The sequence below is a fragment of the Onychostruthus taczanowskii genome, unplaced genomic scaffold (assembly GCF_017590055.1).
Source record: "Onychostruthus taczanowskii isolate IOZ18803 unplaced genomic scaffold, ASM1759005v1 scaffold29, whole genome shotgun sequence".
Taxonomy (NCBI): Eukaryota; Metazoa; Chordata; class Aves; order Passeriformes; family Passeridae; genus Onychostruthus; species Onychostruthus taczanowskii.
Genome location: NW_024500239.1, coordinates 9,084,670 through 9,103,282, shown reverse-complemented (window position 1 = coordinate 9,103,282; position 18,613 = coordinate 9,084,670). Strand labels below are relative to the sequence as shown.

The window sequence follows — 18,613 nt, the reverse complement described above, 5'->3', positions numbered from 1 at the left end:
CCAGCATCACATGTGACTTCATATTCAGGGGAAAATGGATGCAAAATGAATGAGGTGGAACTGAACAACTGTCCCTGCATAGTCCATTTCCAGGCTTTTCAGTGGAGCTTATCACTGTCCTGTCCAGCTCTTGGCTTAATTTCTTCACTTGTGAAAGATATCTATTGAAAAGGCAGTGGAAATTCAGGCAGTATACTTGCATTATCTAATACCTCTTCAGTGATATTGCTTTGGCTAATGTAACACTGTTTATTCAATATTTTCTAAGAGTTGGAGGTTAGAATCTGATCCAAAAATTGTAACTCTTTAATTACTTAAGAAAGCTCAGTGAAATCAATGGGTAAAACCACAGAATTTGATTAAGCATTCTGTAATTTTTCATTATTTCTGTGCACTGTGTGATGCTCATTCATGTTGTTAATTACTCTTGCATTTCCCCAATTTATACAGAATAAAATATGAAAAACAAAACCCCAGGCATTTGCAGTCTGCCCACTGAGCATTTGTGACATGAAGTTACAGTTCAACAAAGGAATGCCTGAGTATCTGTGCGCACACTGCCTTTACTCCACAAAAAATAGAATACAAACACTAAAAGAAAGACCATGGTATAACATTCCAAGGAATGGTTTGTCCCTCCATGCTCTGGTCACAGTTTTGCCAAGAGTCAGATGAAGGCTGAATCCTTGTGTATGCACATCTGGACATATGTTTGGCAAAGCACTTACATGAGCATATATAAGCTAGAATCAGATAGACAAATACTGGTATCATTACATTGAAAGAAATTCTGAACACAGTAGTAATTACTTGGATATTTATTTAGCTATTGTTAGACATTTGATTCCATTAAATAGGCCCTGGTTCATATAATAAATATTTAGTCACTGATTAACTCCTTGCAAGATTAGATTGGTATTTAATAACCCTTGTACAAGAAAGAAGAAAAAAAAAAAGCCAAAAAACCTACCCCCCTGCCTTTTCCCAGCTATTCCCTTTCTTGGGATAAGGAAAAAAATCAATTTCCTAAGGACAAAGATACAACCTGAAATCTCTGACACAGAAATGAGAAAGAAGTAATTACCATATCTGTGAAATTTGGAGTAGCAAAGACATTGTGCTTTTTGAATTTTCTTTTGAACTGGAAAGAAGCAGAGGGCTTTGAATTATGCAAATAGAGAGGAATGTTAGCTCATTAATGTACATGGGGTATTGGTTGAAGGATCTATTTTTTTTCCAGGTACTTGTATTTAACTTCCTCTTCAGAAACAATAACTGACCTCTGTTCTTTCCTGCAGCTTTGCCTGACGTACCTTTAAGAGAATGAACCCATCCTGAACTCAAGGAAGCTTGTTCTTTTCCTGCTGTAGCATGAATCTTGGAGAGATTATAACCAATTTAAGCAGGATAGGGGATTCTGTTTCTAACTAGCTAGAAGCAAACTGCTAAGGAACCAGCAAGGGAAAATTAGAGGTATTCACAATAGTCTCCAGCTTGGATTACATGTATCTTGAAAGCACTAGCAGCAGATGCTTGTGGAAGTGATTATGCACTGGATCATACACACATCCTTCTGGCTGCCAACATCACTTAGGCACATTTTGTAGTGCAGGAAAAATCCCCTCCAGTTTACAGGAGAAGGAGCTCAGAGTACACTGCAGAAGGCACCAAGAATTGTGGTGTTTAAAGGAGCTCAGCAGTCACTCTGCTGCTCTGGAGCCCAAGCCTGCAGGATCAAAACTTTACCCACAGGATTACAGACTGTAGCCTTTCAGGGATTTCAGCATTTTGCCATACTTTATAGACATAATAACACTTCTAGTGAGAAAAACACTCCTTTCTCTCTTTTTGGCTGACACTGTTGCTAATTAGGGCAGTTTTATGCATTTATGTAAATAGTAGTTCTAAAAGCTTTTTCCAAGTGATTTTATTCTGCCTAGCCTTTAGGCTGCAGATGTCATTGTACAGCTCCACAGTCTATTTGACAGATTCTTAGACACACACAACAAATGGCTTTGGTCATGGCTGCACTATATCCCCTCTGCTACTGCACTTCTTTATTTTAAAGAACTGCAATAGACATGGGGTTTTTTGTGTTTGTTTTTTTTTGGTTTTTTTTGTTTGTTTTGTTTTTTTGGGTTTTTTTTTTTGCAATCAATTCATTGACATTCTCTGAGTTTTCAGTATGGAGTCTCTTATCTCTTTGGTTCTGAGTTCAATTGTCCTAGATTTTCATTCTTCCAAGCATCTCATTCTTTTCCTCACTAAGCATTGCTGTCTTTTTTTGCTACTGAAAGCCCAGTAACCTTTCTCCTGATTTCACTGAGGATCCAGCAAAGTGGCAGCAACTCAGGCTCCTGCAGAGTGACTCTGCTTATTGTGTGGACTCACTACAGGTGGCCCAGACAGAGGGACTTCACGTTTCATTTGTACTAGGCTTCAGAGGGCATCTGCCAAAACAGCTACTCAGGTTCATGTCTGCTGATACCATGGATCCTTAGTTGGTTTATAGTTGTCTGTCCAGATGCATAGACTGGCATGACATACACAAGGCTCCCATGTTACAGCCAGAAACTCATTAAAAGATGAAATTTATCACCTTTCTGGCTGTTACTCTTGACAATATGATTTGCTGAAAGACAGGCAACCTGGTACAAGGCTTCTTTAAGTTTGTTTGTTTGGGTTGGCGTTTTTTTGTTTTGCTTGGTTTTGGGTTTTTTCTGTTTTGTTTTGTTTTTTTGGGGTTTGTTTTGTTTTGTTTTTATCTATACCAACACAAATAGGCCAGCTTGGATCTACATTTTATAACAAAGAAAAAAAATATCAGTGAGGAGTCCCTAACCTCTTTGAGTACATGATCTCATTTTTCACCTTTAGGAAATGTGTTGTTCAGCCAATGTTTCCAATTTAAAAAACAAAAAAACAAAAACCAAAAAAAAACACCAAAAACAAACAAACAAACAAACAAAAAACAACAACAAAAAACCGCCCTTCTGTCTCTTCTCTTCCAGTCCCAAATATCTGTTGTTATCTCTAGTGGTGCCTCTAGCAATGCTTCTGATTGCTCTCAGTGAAGGGGGAGTCTGGGAAGTCACATTAGGGAGCAGTAGTATCTGTAAGAACCACTCTGGCTGCAGAAATTACCTGCTTTTCTGGGCTAGTCACCATTGAGCCAACCTAGAAACACAAGGGGGACCACATAAACCCTTTGGAGCAAGGAGTTCTGCTCTGTTTTGTATCATCCTAGTGCAGGACTATTGTTTGCAGATGTCTTTTACAGAGCATAAAATGTTAGTTGGAGAAAATCAGAAGATCTGTAAAAATCTTGAGCACTAGATTGAATTTATTTTTTAGAAAAGATTTCCTAAAGATGAAGCAGACCTCCAACTGGACTCATCTCTTGTAAAATGTGGGGACAGACAGTGTATTTGGATTATTGCAGAGTTGAAGCATATGCTGCTAACTGAGATGCAAAGAACGAATAAACAATGACTTAATGCCATTCCTGTTTCACAGGGAGCCATAAATACGGGGTGGAAGTTGCTGACTAAGGCACTAATTCAGCAAGTGGTAGAAATTAATCAGGAGATAATGCCACTTTTATAGGGCAAAAAGGATATGGGAACAGACTAACAGAGCAAAGGGATGGAGCTGAGATCAATTGAGGGGGAACAGACCTCTTGGACTAAAGTGGCTGTTGCCAGTGCAACCAAATGCTATTAGTGAGCCTGTGTAAGTCATCTTTTATATGGAAGGGATGAGCAGTGGGAAGAATCTTACAGAGTCTTTGTAAAGCTGTGGTGCACTAATGACCAAAGAGGGGTGGGCAGTGCTGCCAGGGCTGCATGAAAGGGGCTTTGTCAGAAAGGAGCGCTAGCCCTGGGTCTTCCTGTCAAACACCTGTATAAATTTTTCAATTAAAAAAAATATATATTTTCACCAAAAATGTGTTTGTAAAATCATACAGGCTCAAATTACAGCAGTTTGCATTTGTCTCCTTAAGGTAAATGAAACTAAACCAGTGCCTTAAGTTTTTCTTTCCGCCCCAGAGACATACAGGGACAACTACTGTTTTATTCCTGTTTTGGTCATTGCTACCTGTGCTAATTAAATTACAATATTTCATTTGCTGCACTGGTGGTGCTTTCTCTCCTGTTTCCCAGGATTTAGTGACTTTACAAAGCATGTGGGGGGCTGTGAAGAATCAAGCCCTGTGTTCACAGAGCCTGTCAGATTCTCCTTGTCTCCTTGAAGGTGTGCACCAAAGCCTGCCTGGAGCTGGCTGCATTAGTGATATGTAATCTCACAGCTCAGCCAAGGACAAATAACCCAATTGTGTTGATCTTGAGAGATTTCTGAGGTTTCTCTCTATGCTGAAAAGAAGTGAAACCTAATGTCCTGGGAAAGTGTGGTGTGGGGGAAGGAGGTCCCTGCCAGGTGGAGGTGGCTGCAGCCAGGCCCTGAAGGGTTTGGAGAAATCTGTCAAAGGCAGCTTCCCTTCCTGTATCCTGCCAAGGAAAATTGATCTTCTGAGCAGAGTCACATTCCACCAGCATTTGGCTGCCACCAGTTTTCATTTCACTATGTTTTTTCCACCTGTTTTGAAAGTGGAATATCCCACCCAACAGCAATTTGTCCTGTCTGAAATGCAAATCTGGAAATGGGAAGGGGATCTCCCATGGGGGGAGCATAACTCTGCAAAGCACCAAGGGTCTGAGTGATGCCTGATTTTCCCTGAAGGCACCCTCTGAGCTTGGGAAGGAGGAAAGAATGGGACCAGGCAAACAGGAGCATCTTCATGTGTAAAGATAATGTGTATAACATCTTCATGTGTATAATATCTTCAGGTTCCCCAGTAGCATTTGAGACATATATTGAGTCCCTCCTGACCTAGCAAGGATCAGGAAGGGGGGATTTGTTGCGAGGGAGCACAAAAATTGATTAGTGTCACGAGAGCACAAAAGCAAACTGGTGGTAACATAGTCACACGTCTTGAAGGTAAAGGTTACCTCAAGGCAGCATCACCAACTTAACTTCATGTACATAAATCCTGACAGGCACTCACTCTTGTCTGTAGTTAAAAATTACAATTTGTGAAGTCTGGAGCTTTCCCAGATTATTTGTGTCATATCCTCACTGTTCCGTTCTATCAGAAAAGCTGTAGAAAATATCTTACCTGTTTTCTTCCTCGCTACAGTTTGAGCTCATTGCTGGTCATATCCACCAAGGAAATCTGGACTGGGCAGGTCTCTCCTATTCTCTTTTTAGCAACCTCTTTCTGTTTTTGAAGAGAGTTATCATGTTTATCTTCAGCCTCTTCTTCCTCAGACCAAATGTCACTTTATTAAATCTTGCATCATAAATCATGTTTCTACAAAGGCTGACATATTTTTTAGATTTTTTTCCCTTAATCTGTCTTGTCTTGTCTTGTCTTCTCTCTAACTAATACTTTACCTATCCCTGTTCCTTTGCCACAATCTGAGTCTGTTCTTTATCATTTTCTCCATCTATTTCATTACTTTGTAACAGGGTTAGTCTGGAATTCGTGTTTCTTTTTATTCTTTGCCTTTGCTTTGCCTTCCTGCTTTTGCAAAGAATGATCTTAAAGTATTGAAATATTCTTTACCTGCCTGGTTAAAGGAGAAGTGTGGACTGAGAGCAACTTTAGGAGTCAGGAGCTCCTAAGCTGAGCTCCACCTTAGCAGCAGCTTGTCCAGCCCCAGGCAAGGCATCTGACCTTCTTCTTGCTATGAGTTTCCTGAGGGCTTGCATGACTTTTAAAAATATGATAGCTTATTGGAAGAAATATAAATAAAAACACACTGGCACCGGTCTGAAAATTTGAGCTAGGTTTTAAGGGTTCAAGGTCTCCTCAACAGCTCCCATTTTTCTGGTCATTGGCAGTCTTTAGCTTTACTTTAAAGAACCACTCCAGAAATGGAAAATTTAATTAGCACTCACGGGCTTCACTGCTGTCACAAGGCTGAGGAACATAAAGACGGAGCAGATTAAGTGTTGTTACGTCTCACATCCACAAGCCAGTATTGTTGGTCTTCAAATTGATTCCTCCAACTGAGGGCTGCCATAGGCTTCTGGGACTCCTGTTTGTGGGGTTTGTAATGTCCCCATGCCAAAACCAGATGATGGGGACGTTGCCTGGTATTGAGCCTATGCATTTGTAGTGTCTCCTAAACCCATTTTAGTTTCTCCAGCTACAGCTCTGCACATTTGAAAGGCAAAGTTAATGTTTTTAAGTTAGAGATCTTTATTTACATAACTGATTGCAAGATAATGAATTTGTACCAAAAAAATTTCCTTTTGTTCATTAAAAAAATACCGTGGAAAAAAACTCTGCATCTGGATATTGTTCTGTGCAAAGGACAGATGGTTGACTTTCCTGGGCAATTCTGCTCTCTGGCAAAGGAGTGCTTCTTATCAAATGTTCTGATGTACGAGTGCCTGAGGGCTTGTTCACATGGGAAAATCCAGTAGCATTATTCATACCTCTTCACTGCAGGATATGAGTACCCACATGGGAGCTCAGCAGGGGTGTAATTATTTTGCTCTAGAAAAGTCCAAAGTACCTTTATATAATATTTCCCCAAAAGAGTTAGAGATGGCACAGGTAATGCAATGGCCCAGAGAAAATGCATTTGGGGACATCAGAAAAGATTGCTTTGTTCAAAAGCAGCTCTTTCCTTGTGTGACAGCACACTTCCCTGTTTGAGATCCCCCCCTTCTTTTTTTTTCCACACAAAATGCTCTGTGTCTGCTGTAAAAACCCACCTTGTTTGACAGAGAAACTAAAACAAACACCATACATGTACTTATTCACACCCACCCACCCATTCTTTTAAATATTGATCAAGTTTTGCTGCACTTACTTACACTTTTCTCCTGTAAATGCATCCTCTGAGCACCACACTCAGGCAGATGCTATCTGAGCAGTGACTGCAGCTCAGAAGGATGAGCTGTATGCTGATGGACAGGGGTAGTGCTTCCTCAGGAGAATAAGCAAGAACAGAATCCAAGTAATGTAAAGCAATGTAGCACTTGACAGGATATTAACAGGACGTGCTGCACCTGCAGCTGTGAACTTCATTTGCATAGCAGAAAAGCAATCTCTGTGCTGTAAAAGCAGGGGGTTAGGAGGGCTGGCAGAGAGCCTGGGATGTGGCCTTTGCAGCTCTGCCTTTTGTGTCTACTCTGCCCCTTGCAGCTCTCTCTGGGTGACCCGCAGCAGGTGGTACAGCTCCGAGAGGGATTTCAGAGTCCTCTGGTGCCCGGTGGCACCCGTGTGCCCCGGCTGAGCACACTCCTGCACGGCTTTCTGCAGCTGCAGCTGCAGGGGCAGGGAAACCAGCGGTCCTCTGAGATTTGGGGAAAACCAGCGACGAAATATTTTGTCACAAATTACCTGGGGAAAGGAAAAAGAGTGGATCGTTGTGTTTCAGGATCTATGACTAATGCCCTGCTGCTTCCCTGGAATGGTAGCAAAATGTCATCGGAATCCAAAGTGCCGTGTAGCCATTCAAAGAGGGAAAGGAGCATCCATAAAACCTATACTCTAGCTAAGGGTTGGCCCTTCTCAGGCTGCTCCAGCACTTCACCTATCTTATGAGCAGCTGGAGGAGCTGGGGTTGTTTAGTCTAGGAAAGAGGATATTGAGGGAGGACCTTATAGCTCTCTATATGTACCTGAAAGGAGGTTGTAGCCAGGTGAGGATCAGCCTCTGCCACCAAGTGACATGCAATACAAGGGTAAATGATCTCAAGTTGTGCCAGAGGAGGTTTAGATTGGATATTAGGAAAAGTTTCAAAATGGTTGCCAAGCACTGGAACCAGGGAATTAGATGAGTCACTGTCCTTTGAATATTTAAAAGATGTGTAGATGTGACATTAAAGGTGTGATCTGTTGGTGGACTTGGCAGTGTTGGGTTAACAGCTGGACTTGATGATCTTAAAGGTCTTTTCCAACCTAAATAATTCTATGATTCTGCATAACAAGTGGTGAGGGTGAGGGCCTGGGAGAAGCAGGCAAAAGGCCAACAAGCTATCCCCCCAGCCCTTCTGTTTCACCAGTGCCTCCCACCAACACAAGGTGGGTGAACTGTAAGACACCTCATCCCAAAGCCAAGAACCCCGTGGACACCCCTTTCCAGCACACTCACACACTGCATCTGTAGAGTGGAGAATCACAACCACTGCTTGCACTTGGACAGCCTCAACTTCACAGAGTCATAGAATCACTAAGGTTGGAAAAGACTTCTAAGATCACTGAGTCCAAGAGTCAATGCAGCACTGCCAAATCCATCACTAAATCATGTCCCAAGTGCCACATCTACAAGTTTTTTCAACACTTACGGGGACAGTGATTTCACCATTTCCCTGGGCAGCCTGTTCCAATGCTTGTTTCAGGAATTTTTCCTCATATTCAACCTAAACCCTCCCTGGTGCAACTTGGTGTCATTTTGTCTTGTTCTACCACTTGTTACTTGGGAGAACACGCCAACACCCACCTCACTGCAACCTCTTTCAGGTTGTCATAAAGAGCAATAAGATGTCCTTGAGCCTCTTTTTTTCCAGCCTAAACATCTCCAGCTCCCTCAGCCACTCCTTACAAGACTTGTGAGCCAGACCCTTCATCACTCTGTTGCCCTTCTCTGGACATTCTCCAGCACCTCAACGTCTTTGTTGAAGTGAGGGGCCCAGAAATAAACACAGAATTTGAAGTGCAACTCAAGAATGTGATTTTACCATCAGTGGAGACAGAAGTGCTAATCATTACCTTGCCCCTGTTTACTCTGCTCTCCTGTCTGTGGCACTGGGCTAACACCTACAGAAAATCATGGCAAATAAACACTATATAGAGAGAATATAAAGATCTGTTTGTGTGCCCCAAGATGAGATTTCTGAACAGGACACTTACATAGACATGTTTAAAAACCTGACTGTCTTATCTTACAGCTCCTTGTACATACCATGCATTTTATAGTCAGCGTGATTTTAAAAGGAATGGATGCATAAAACAGCTGTGTCTACTCACTTGCAAGTTGTTATTGGCTCTCTGTGCTCCACATTTTCTGATTTTCAGATTGCATTTTGAAAAGCAATCAAAGAAATTACAATCTTCATCTCCTGTGCACTTCTGTTCCAGGATGTCCCTCATTTTGGGTTCAAAAAAGGCCATATCCACATCAATGGCCACCACCTGTGAATCAAAACAGCCCATCAGATCTGGCACGGCACAGCCTCTGGGACAGGGCTGAGCAGGCATTCTTTGCTGCTGGCTTTGGGAATTGCTGTGCTGAGAGCATCTGCTGGTGGGGAACTGGGATCACAGGAGCTTTATTTCACCTGACTGAGCCACACTAACCTAATGAGCACCACTTTTTAAACAAAAACGGCCAATGCTTATAACACCAGGAATGGAAAAATTATTTGTGAACAATATGCATCCCTGGGGTCAATTGGATTGATTCACCTTAAAGTGGACCTGTCCAGTCTGAAGATGGATTTACTTGCTGGTGCAGCATATGCAGATGGCACCTCAACCTCTCAATTACACAATAGTGCACAATTACCCATGGGCCAGACAGTATCATTTAGAGCTCAGCATTCAGACTAAACCCCTGACTTTGCCACTGTGGAGAGGAGCAATGGGATGTGCAAGAATAGCTGCACCTGCAAACAGCTCCTGCAAACCTGTCCTCGCATTCTGTGGATTTGAGTCTGTTCAGCTGTAGGAGGAGATTTGCTGAAAGCTGGGTCTGGCTTTGTCCAGTCTTCTTTGCTATGGTTTCACACATTCATTGTGCACATTTATTTTTTTTTTTATAGTCCAGAAATATGTCCTGTAACAGAGTCCAGCCAGAAGCTGGTCACAGCAGAAAAAAACCTGAGTGAAAGGGGTCAGCCACTTTCCTTCCCCTGGCACGAGGCTCTCAGAGCAGTGTTTGCAGAGGTGCTGCCCGTGCTGGGGGTGAGACCTCTCTGCAAGCCAGGGGCTGTGGGCTCAGTTCCTGCCAGTGCCGCTCCACCCTGAATGCTTCACTTAAAGAAATCACAGCAATAAAGAGGGAAAGAAATAAAGAAATCCAATACAGGGATGGCAGCTGCCTGATGTGAGCCAAGCTGTGAGTAAACACAGGGAAGGAAGCCTGTCTCCAACATCATGGATGCGCAGCCAGCAAATGTTCACAGCTGCATTTCACACTTGACAGACAGGATCAGGGATGTTCTCTCTCAACATCTGATGCACATTTTCATAGGGAAAATGTCTGGGACCTGGGCAAAGCAGAGTTACTTGGGCTCAAATGATAGTTTTATTTTCCAGATTCGACCTCCCAAGTAACAGGAGAAGATGAACTGTGTGACTGGAACAGCAACTGGATCAACCCCAGGAACTAAAGATGTCTGGTTTGGTAGAAGGCCAAATAAACCTTCCACAGGCAAAATAAAGAACATAGTTTAATCTTCATTTAGTTCTACTCCCTTTTCCATAGGGAAAAATCTTACAGAGATGAGGCATATCTTAAAAACATAAGTATTTTTAAGCATTTTGGAGAGGTCTATTATGATGATGTAGCCTAAGGAATTTTACGTTTGGGCAGGCAATTTTTTTTTTGCTGTTCAGTTCTTTGGAGAAGAGACAGTGAGAGTAGTGTGGGGTTTCCCCAGTCCCAGCATCACTGTTCCATCTCCCAGGTGGGGTCTTTACCAGCACATTTGACAATCTTATCCATTGCTCCACTAGGAAATGCAGCCCTGGTTCCCAAATACATGGCTGTCAAAGGGTTCAGTGGCTTCACTGAAATTCTTTTACAAAAAATGTGTGGGCATCCAGCTAGGCCCTGTGAAGACACATCTGGCTGACACTCTGCCTGTAAACAGCTATGTTTTGGTGGGCGTTGCTATGACTATAGCTGATGAAAAAAGTACCTAAGGAAATACAGGAAGGACCAAACTTGGCTCATTACCTGATTTAAAACCATGTTTAACGTGCTTCAGTATTTCCAGTTTTCTCTGAAGTACTGGCAAAAGAGGAAGCTCTCCCAGAGCACTGTGCATTCACCCAAACCTCCTTCTAACTCTACACCTTATGTGGCTCCATGGCAGCTTATGTTTCTCCTGGATGATCTAACAGACAGCTCCTCTCTGTGCTGCAGGAGAGCACATGGATGCTGAAGGCTGATCCCCACCACATGAAAATAATCCTCAAAGTAAAACTATTGCATTCCAGGCACATTTCTTTGGGTATTAGAAGTATCTTTACTCAAATGAAGAATAGTGATACAATTGTGGGGGGTTTTATTATCCTATACAAGGAAACAGCAAGTGAAAAAATAGCTTAAAACAAACATAATAGACAAAAAAGAGGCTGCATTGCTGTGTACCCATTCTGGAACTGGTTGGTCACTGGAAGATCCTGGCAAATCAAGCCTCACCAAAAGGACTCAGAAGACACATCCAGTATTCATCCCTTTCCCTAAATGGAATCTATTTTCCTGTAAGTGGGTTGTGAAACAGATGCTCTGGCCTGTGCTCAGCCACAGACAGCCACAGCCCTGAGTAACTGAGGAAGATGGGCAAAGCCTGCCTTGAGGAATTCCTGCTTTGCCTAAATAGTGGTACAGCTCGCTTTAGTTTCTTGCTGTAGCTCCTCACCCGTTCCCTGCTCAGCTGCTGTATTGCACCTGAATAAACAACGGGAGGGGAGGGAAGGGTGAAGGGAAAACACTCTATTTGCTTTTAATGGCTGTACGTTTAGGTAGTGTTTGTCTAGTGCTCTGAAGGTACAAGTGTTACATTGACACTCAGTGAGTACTAAAAATAGTCTTAAAGACCCTGAAAATGCTTTATATTCACTCAGAGTGCAGAAACTCCACTGATGACTCTGCAAATTGGGAGCCTAATTCACACAGTCACTGCACAGTACCTACAATCTGTAGACAAAATTCCAACCACAATCAGAGGAATTTCTGTCCACAGAACAAATGTGAGCTGCACTACTGCTTAGAAAATATACATAGCTATCAGGTCTGGGTTACAGCTGCACCATGAGAGGTCAAAGAGTGACAGTAGTAGGGAGTTTCATGTTGCTGTCCTTGCATAGTTTCCAGACCAGATACACTGACCACCAAAGCACAAAATATGTGTTTGGATGTGGGGAGTTCCCCTTGTGTCAGACCACAAATTCAGCCTTAGCTTTCAAATTCATACAGTTTTTTCATTTCAGCATCACTACCAGAAATATGACTCAAATTACAGCTTCATTTAGAGCTTTTGAAATCCCCTTGCCTCCAGGAGGCATCCCTGACCACATCCAAGGGACCTTGCACCGGTGCCTTTGAAGAAGTGAAACAAAACAGGAGTGAGAAGTTTTCAAAATAAGCAGCAGGGTTCTTGCTCCAAAAATGTGGCTGTACACATAACAAAGAGGAAAAGCTGCAGAGAATCTCCCTTGTTGCTTGTAAATTCATTGGCTGTGCAAAAACTTAGCCAAAAGCTGTACAAGGAGGGAAGTGTCATTTTGACAGTCACCTTCAGACTGGAATTTGACCTCAAACTCCTGGAACACCACCCCGAAGGCCTAACTTACCGTGAGATCGTGCCTGATAGCGAAGTTTTCTGGTTTGATGTCGCACAGGTGAAGGCGGTGAGAGAAATCATTATCAAAATGCTGCACCATGTCCAGAAAGCTGAGTGCAATGTCAATGATGGCTCTCACCCTGCTTCTGTGTCCAGTAAGGGAGGGGCCGATCACATTTTCCAAGGGAAAAAGAGTTTTGTGCCAGGCATGTCCAGCTGTGAGATACTCCACAGCATAGAAGTGTCCACAAGAGCCAATAATTCGCAGCACATGTTTGCTGAAGTCCTGCAGCAAACTGAAGTAGATATATTCTTCCTGCTGGAGCAAGGACCACATGCTGGCCACCTGTGCTTTCCAACGTGGTCCCTTCTTCCTTGTCCACAGGGGCCCCATGGTATTGTTAGACAGTTCTAGCCCCAGGGCATTTTTGACCTCCAAAGCTACCATCAGCAGAAGCTCTGTTTCAGGGATATCCTGTGTTTCCACCTCCTCTAGCATACTGAGGTGCTGGTAGCTTGAAAAGCTTTCTTTTTTGGACTTGAGTATAATGGGCTGGCCTCTCCAATCAGCCTGAATGACCTTCTTACCTCTGTCATAGTAAAGGCAGTGTTTGTACACCAGCTTCTGTGCCACACACAGGTCTTCACAGAGATCCCCAGTCAGGGCTCCGCTGCTGTAGTCGAGGCACTGGAGTGAAAGAGCAGAATATTCATAGCAGAACCATACCCCTATGGACCATGCAGAAGAAAGACAAATAATGAGCAACACTCCTAAGCATGAGAGGATTGCACCAATCATGGAACTGCAAACACACACCTACAGCTATTGGGTCAGTCAATGGTATGTCAGAAGTCTCTAGAGATCTATTACTAGGGGAGTTTTGCCTCAAAACAGGGATTATGGGGATGGTAAAGGGCAGGATTTTCAGGGGCAAGGAAAGGGACTGGATGACCTGTTAATCTGAAACTTTTTACAACATGAGTTCAGTGAGACAAACTTTAAACACTTGGGCTGTGCTGTGTGTAATTATGGGTTGTAATGCTTTAAGGCACAGAGTAATGCAGATCTTCTCTGGAAGGGTCTGGGCAGCATAACTTAGACATCCCCACTAAAACTAAAGGAAAATCCATGCATAGCTGGATTTCTGGGACATTCTACGGCTCTGCATGTTTCAGCCTTGCACTCAACATACCCTGAAGGAAGCTGTGATAACCTGCTCCTGTATCCCCACAGAAGTTGCATTCAGTGAGTTTTGGACCAAGAGCTTTCACAATTTTTGAGTATGTAAATGCTGCAGAACACAATGACTCTCCAGGTTTTATATGTAGTTATCAGAAGTGACATTTTTATATTAATTGCTTCAATACTTAATCTTTTATTCACTGGAAAGAAATCAGTCTTTGGAAACAAGGGAACTGCTGCTTGATAGTTTAGTGGTCAATGCAAAGCAGGGCAAGAACTGCAAGGACTCCCTCACCAGTTCTTCTCTCAAGCCAGAATAATTTCCATAATATCATTTCCAAAAGTGGAGGCAGCTGATGTACTCCTGTGGTCATTCAGAAGTGCAGCTGTAGGGACTGCTTTGGGTCGCTCAGTAGAGGGAATGATCAGAGGTCCTGGTGAAAGGGGAATAGAGGGGGTGGTGTAGAAAGCCAAACATCTGTGAGGCAGCTTGACAGTGTCATCCACCTCCATTGCTTTCTGGCATTTGAATCTTCATTTAAACAAACTGCAGGTCCCCCCTGCACGTGCAGAGCTTGCAGTGGCCACCGGAGCCCCACCTCATTTGTGACTGGCTGTTACACGAGGACGTGATCATAGCAGTCAAGTAGTGTATTTTCTTGGGACAGCCCCTGAGGTGTGTACATCAGAGGAATATGTTCTGATGCCAAGCAACATTTAGAGTCCAGCCTTAAACAGCACACCAGGGAATGGGTGGAGGATTAAGTCCAAAATCCAAGAATGGTGATCAGTTGACAGAAACAGCTCACTGAGGGCAGTTCAGAGAGACATAAAATTCATTTATACTCTGATGTTCTCACAACCCAAGTGGGAACAATTAGTGCCAGCAAGTTGAGTCAGGTAGGCAAATTCTTGCATGAGTGTCTGGACACTGAGTTCATGCATGGACACACACATCTGCATCCTCATCCACATCAGGATGACTAAAGAGACTCACTCAGGCTTCTGAGACCCACTCAGACTCAGATCTGCAGACTACAGAGCATGCAGATCAATGTTCTTGCTTTTGAAAATTTACTCCTACTAATGTAACACAGTTTTACTCTACCTTTTAAAGTAGGAAGTATAGTTTTCTCAACAAAAGTAGATTAGCAGTTCTTACCATCTGGAGCTCTAAGCAGTTTTAGAAAGAAAATTACAAACAGAAGGAATTTTTGGGGGTTTCTTTGGATTGTAAGTATAAGCACATTTAAAATTCTATTGACAGGCCACAATCTAATTCTCTTCTTGTACAGTAAGAGAAGATAGGACTTACTCATGTAATTGGGTTCACATGGGTGGACACTTGCCCCTGTGGACAATTTTACTGTGGTCCATTCTTAGTGGGTTCACTTGCATGGACTTAAAGAACACATGACCATGACCTGTAGCCAAACATGTCAAGACACAGTTTACTTTCCTGTGTTGACATCATGTCATTCTTAATGGCATTAGTGAAAAAAAGTAGTTGTGGAAAAAGCAGACTCAGATTTCACAGGCAGAGGAGACAGATCCTTTTTGAACCTGGTTGTTGTTTAGGACTTTTCTGCTGTTTTTTTCAGTTGAAGCTATAAATATTTGATTATTAACCTAGAATCTGTCAGTGTTGGAATCATATTTTTCTTAACAATGAACTTGTGCAGTGTTTCGCAAATTGGGATCTGTGAAAGAGGACTTGACCAAAGAGCTCATGGTCTCACAGTGATGAAACACAGATCAGCCTTCCAGAAGTGCATTCTCAGCTGGTCACAAAGACAAAGTCTTTCAAAAAGACTTCCTCAAGGAAGCAATCAAGATGATTGAACCATTTCCTATCAGCCTACCACTGCACAGTTTGCACTGGTAGTTCATCTTGTAGCAATTATTTGACCCTTACGTCCATTCTAAACACATAGTTTTACAGGACAGTCTTCCATCATATTGGCATGGCTTGTACTGTTGTGCTCCCCAGTGTACTAGCTTGCATTTTATAGTACTAAAACACAAATTTGGTGGACTGAAAGCATTTAACCAGGTAATACAGATTACCCTGCCATGACACAATGGACCATTTATTATTTACCAACACAGGAAGCTTTCCACTAACTTCAGACTTCACTATACAAGATTGTCCATCATCCTGCTGATAAAAGGAAGAATCAGTTCCCCAAACAAATATTTCAGAAATGGTCCTCCAACCTAACTGCCATCCCTGTCTTAATGACTGAAGTTTGAGATCTGTTGATGAGACAGTTTTAAATTGACCTAGTGATCGACCTTTGAAAGACACAAATTCTTCTTTCAGTGCCAGATACTTAAAACTAAAATATGAAAGTGCTACTAAGCCAAAAGCTTTATAAAGAAGCAGCTGTACTACACAAAAATGCACACACAAGCATGGTTCGGACTCACTCATATGTATCTTATTAAAATTGGCTACATAATTTTTACAGTCTTCAGTGGACTTATCAAGATAAGTTTAAAAAGCTGGGGTTAAATTAATGTAAAAGTTTAAATGAATGTAAACCTTGCTAAGGATTTTAATAAATTTAAATAACTCACTGTACCACTATCAGTGCCTTGAAACTGATGTTTTGCCTAGTTAGCTACTATTTCTCTGTAAATGCAATGCACAGCCAGGTTTGGAAGGCATCAAAATTAATTGATTTCTCCAGAGGGAACAGAAATTGATTGCTATGACTTAGTGTGTTCAGTGTAAATGAAGATGAGACTGGCATTAGGAAAGAGCAAAGGGGGGTTTTTTGAGAGTTAAAGTTGGTCCCTGCAAATTGCCCAGAGCTATTTTAGCCTCCTCAGTGCAGTACACATCTGCACAGATGTATATCTTACTCAGAATAAGGAAATAAAACCTTCAGAAATGCCACTTGCAAGAGCATTTGCATCCACTTCCTTAAAATACCTCATCTCTTATGAGAGATGACTAGTAAAATAGTTTTTCTTAGAAGCTGATTTTTGCTTAATAGAAGGTGTGAGACTCAAGCTATCAGATTATTTGTTCACGGATCAGTTGCACTTTCTGTAACTGTGAAACCCATGCTATGTTCAGAAGATGTAGAAAAACTTATTTTGGGGTGGATGAAGACAAGTTCATTTTCTAATTATTCCACTAGAAGGACAAGCCCTTTCTAACGTCATCTGGGAAAACTGTTGCTTACAAACCTTAACGATACTACTGATGATTCACCTACTCACAGACAAGCACAGCAATCTCAGCTACTCTTCCTATGGGAGGAGGGTCTGAACTTGAGCTGTCTCAGTGATAGAGACAACTTTCCAAGCTTGCGAGTGAAATCTGATCCCTGGGCTTTTGAAGCCTTGCCTGACGCTTTCCAAACTGAAGAACAGCAACAAGTCTCTGTCCATCTGTTTATTGGGGACTACGATGGGAAGGACCTGGACCTCCCTGGGCTTGGCAGCTCCGTGCACTCTGTATCTCAGTGTTCTTCCCGAGCACGTAAGGATGAGGCAGGAATCATTCCTTCAGCTGCAAACCTGAGCTCAGCCCTACTTCCATCTGGCTCCTGAGGTACTGAAACTGGAGCTCACTGCCATCAAAAACATGATGTCAGGACTGCTGCCTACACTTGCTTTTCCTTTATTATACAGAATTAAGGAAAATCTATGATCAGCTTTTGCTTCCTTGCAGTGATCGACTATTTAATTCCCACTAGGATTCCTCTTTTCCCACCTAACCACTGGCACTACAGATAGCCTGACTAAGAAACAAAATTGAACTAAAAGCATTAACCCACGCTGCTCCTCTTCTCAAAGTGTTTCCTACACAATCCTAAATTAGTTCATTATTATTTTTAAGGGAAATTTTAATGAACAGTTGCAAATCCTTTCTTGAATTTTAACCACACCTTACATACCGGCCCCCATCAGACCATAAAGGAAGAGATACAAGCTGCCTGGCACTTCTGAAAGACGACTTTTGTACTAACAGCTTTTCGGCTAAAAACAAACAAAAACCCCAAAACCCGGAGGAAGGCTTTCCTCCTCTTCGGAGCGCTCGGCTTAGGCAGCGCACCCGCATCCCACGCCCGGGATCCGGCCCGCCGCCTGCACCTGACCTCGCCCCGGGGAGGGAGGCAGGGAGGGAGGGAAGCAGGTAGGGAGGCAGGGAGGGAGGGAGGAAGGGAGGCAGGTAGGGAGGCAGGGAAGCAGGTAGGGAGGCAGGGAGGGAGGGAGGGAAGCAGGTAGGGAGGTAGCCCCCGCCCGTGCGCACCGGGGGCGATGCGGCACCTCCGGCGGCCGGAGCCGGGCAGGGCGCCCCGAGAGCAGCCCCGACGGACCGCCCGCGCCTCGTCCTGCCGGGCGGCCCCCGGGAGATGCCCCGCTTCCCGCAGGGGCACGTACCAGCTTGGCCAGGATCCGGTGGCTTTTCTCGTCCGTGCAGCTCTCAGAGAAGACGCTCCTGTGGAGGAGGAACAGCGCAGCGCTCACCACCACCCAGCAGGCAGCCCAGAGGAGGAGCAGCAGCAGGGCGCATCGCCGCCAGATTTTGAGCCGCAGCCGCTTCAAGCCCGGGATGCCCCTCATCGCCGCGCCGGGGCTGCGCTGGGGCGGCCGCTTCAGCTGCGGCGGCCCCGAGCGAGCGGCGGCGGGGCCGGGGAGCCGCGCTCGCCCCCCGCACGCCCGTCCCACTCCAGCGCCCGCCGCCCCCGCCGGGCTGCCCCGGCCCCGGCCGCGCCCGCCCCCTCCCCGGGCCGGGGCTGCCCTGGCCGAGCCCGGAGCGCCCCTTTTGAATTTGAGCCACGTAGTTCCGCCGGCTTTTGTCTGCGCTCCCCTGTGCCAAGCG

At 43.8% G+C, this 18,613-nt stretch overlaps 1 protein-coding gene across 1 annotated transcript; it reads right to left on the bottom strand.

Annotated features, from left to right (window-relative positions):
• Window positions 1-7,148: 7,148 nt before the first annotated feature.
• Window positions 7,149-18,354, bottom strand: DIPK1C (divergent protein kinase domain 1C). Its single transcript, XM_041408137.1, has 4 exons — window positions 18,172-18,354; window positions 12,601-13,278; window positions 9,046-9,210; window positions 7,149-7,417 (listed from the first exon to the last, which is right to left on the bottom strand). Exons 1-4 carry the CDS (start codon window positions 18,352-18,354, stop codon window positions 7,202-7,204), a joined length of 1,242 nt encoding a protein of 413 aa, XP_041264071.1. The 3' UTR covers window positions 7,149-7,201.
• Between the last annotated feature and the right edge of the window lie 259 nt (window positions 18,355-18,613).

Coding starts and splice junctions, on each gene's coding strand:
- DIPK1C (XM_041408137.1), bottom strand. CDS start 18,354: ATGAGGGGCATCCCGGGCTTGAAGCGGCTGCGGCTCAAAATCTGGCGG. Junction 13,279..18,171: donor ACCGGATCCTGGCCAAGCTG/GTACGTGCCCCT, acceptor CTTTCACTCCAG/TGCCTCGACTACAGCAGCGG. Junction 7,418..9,045: donor GAGCCAATAACAACTTGCAA/GTGAGTAGACAC, acceptor TCCTTTCCCCAG/GTAATTTGTGACAAAATATT.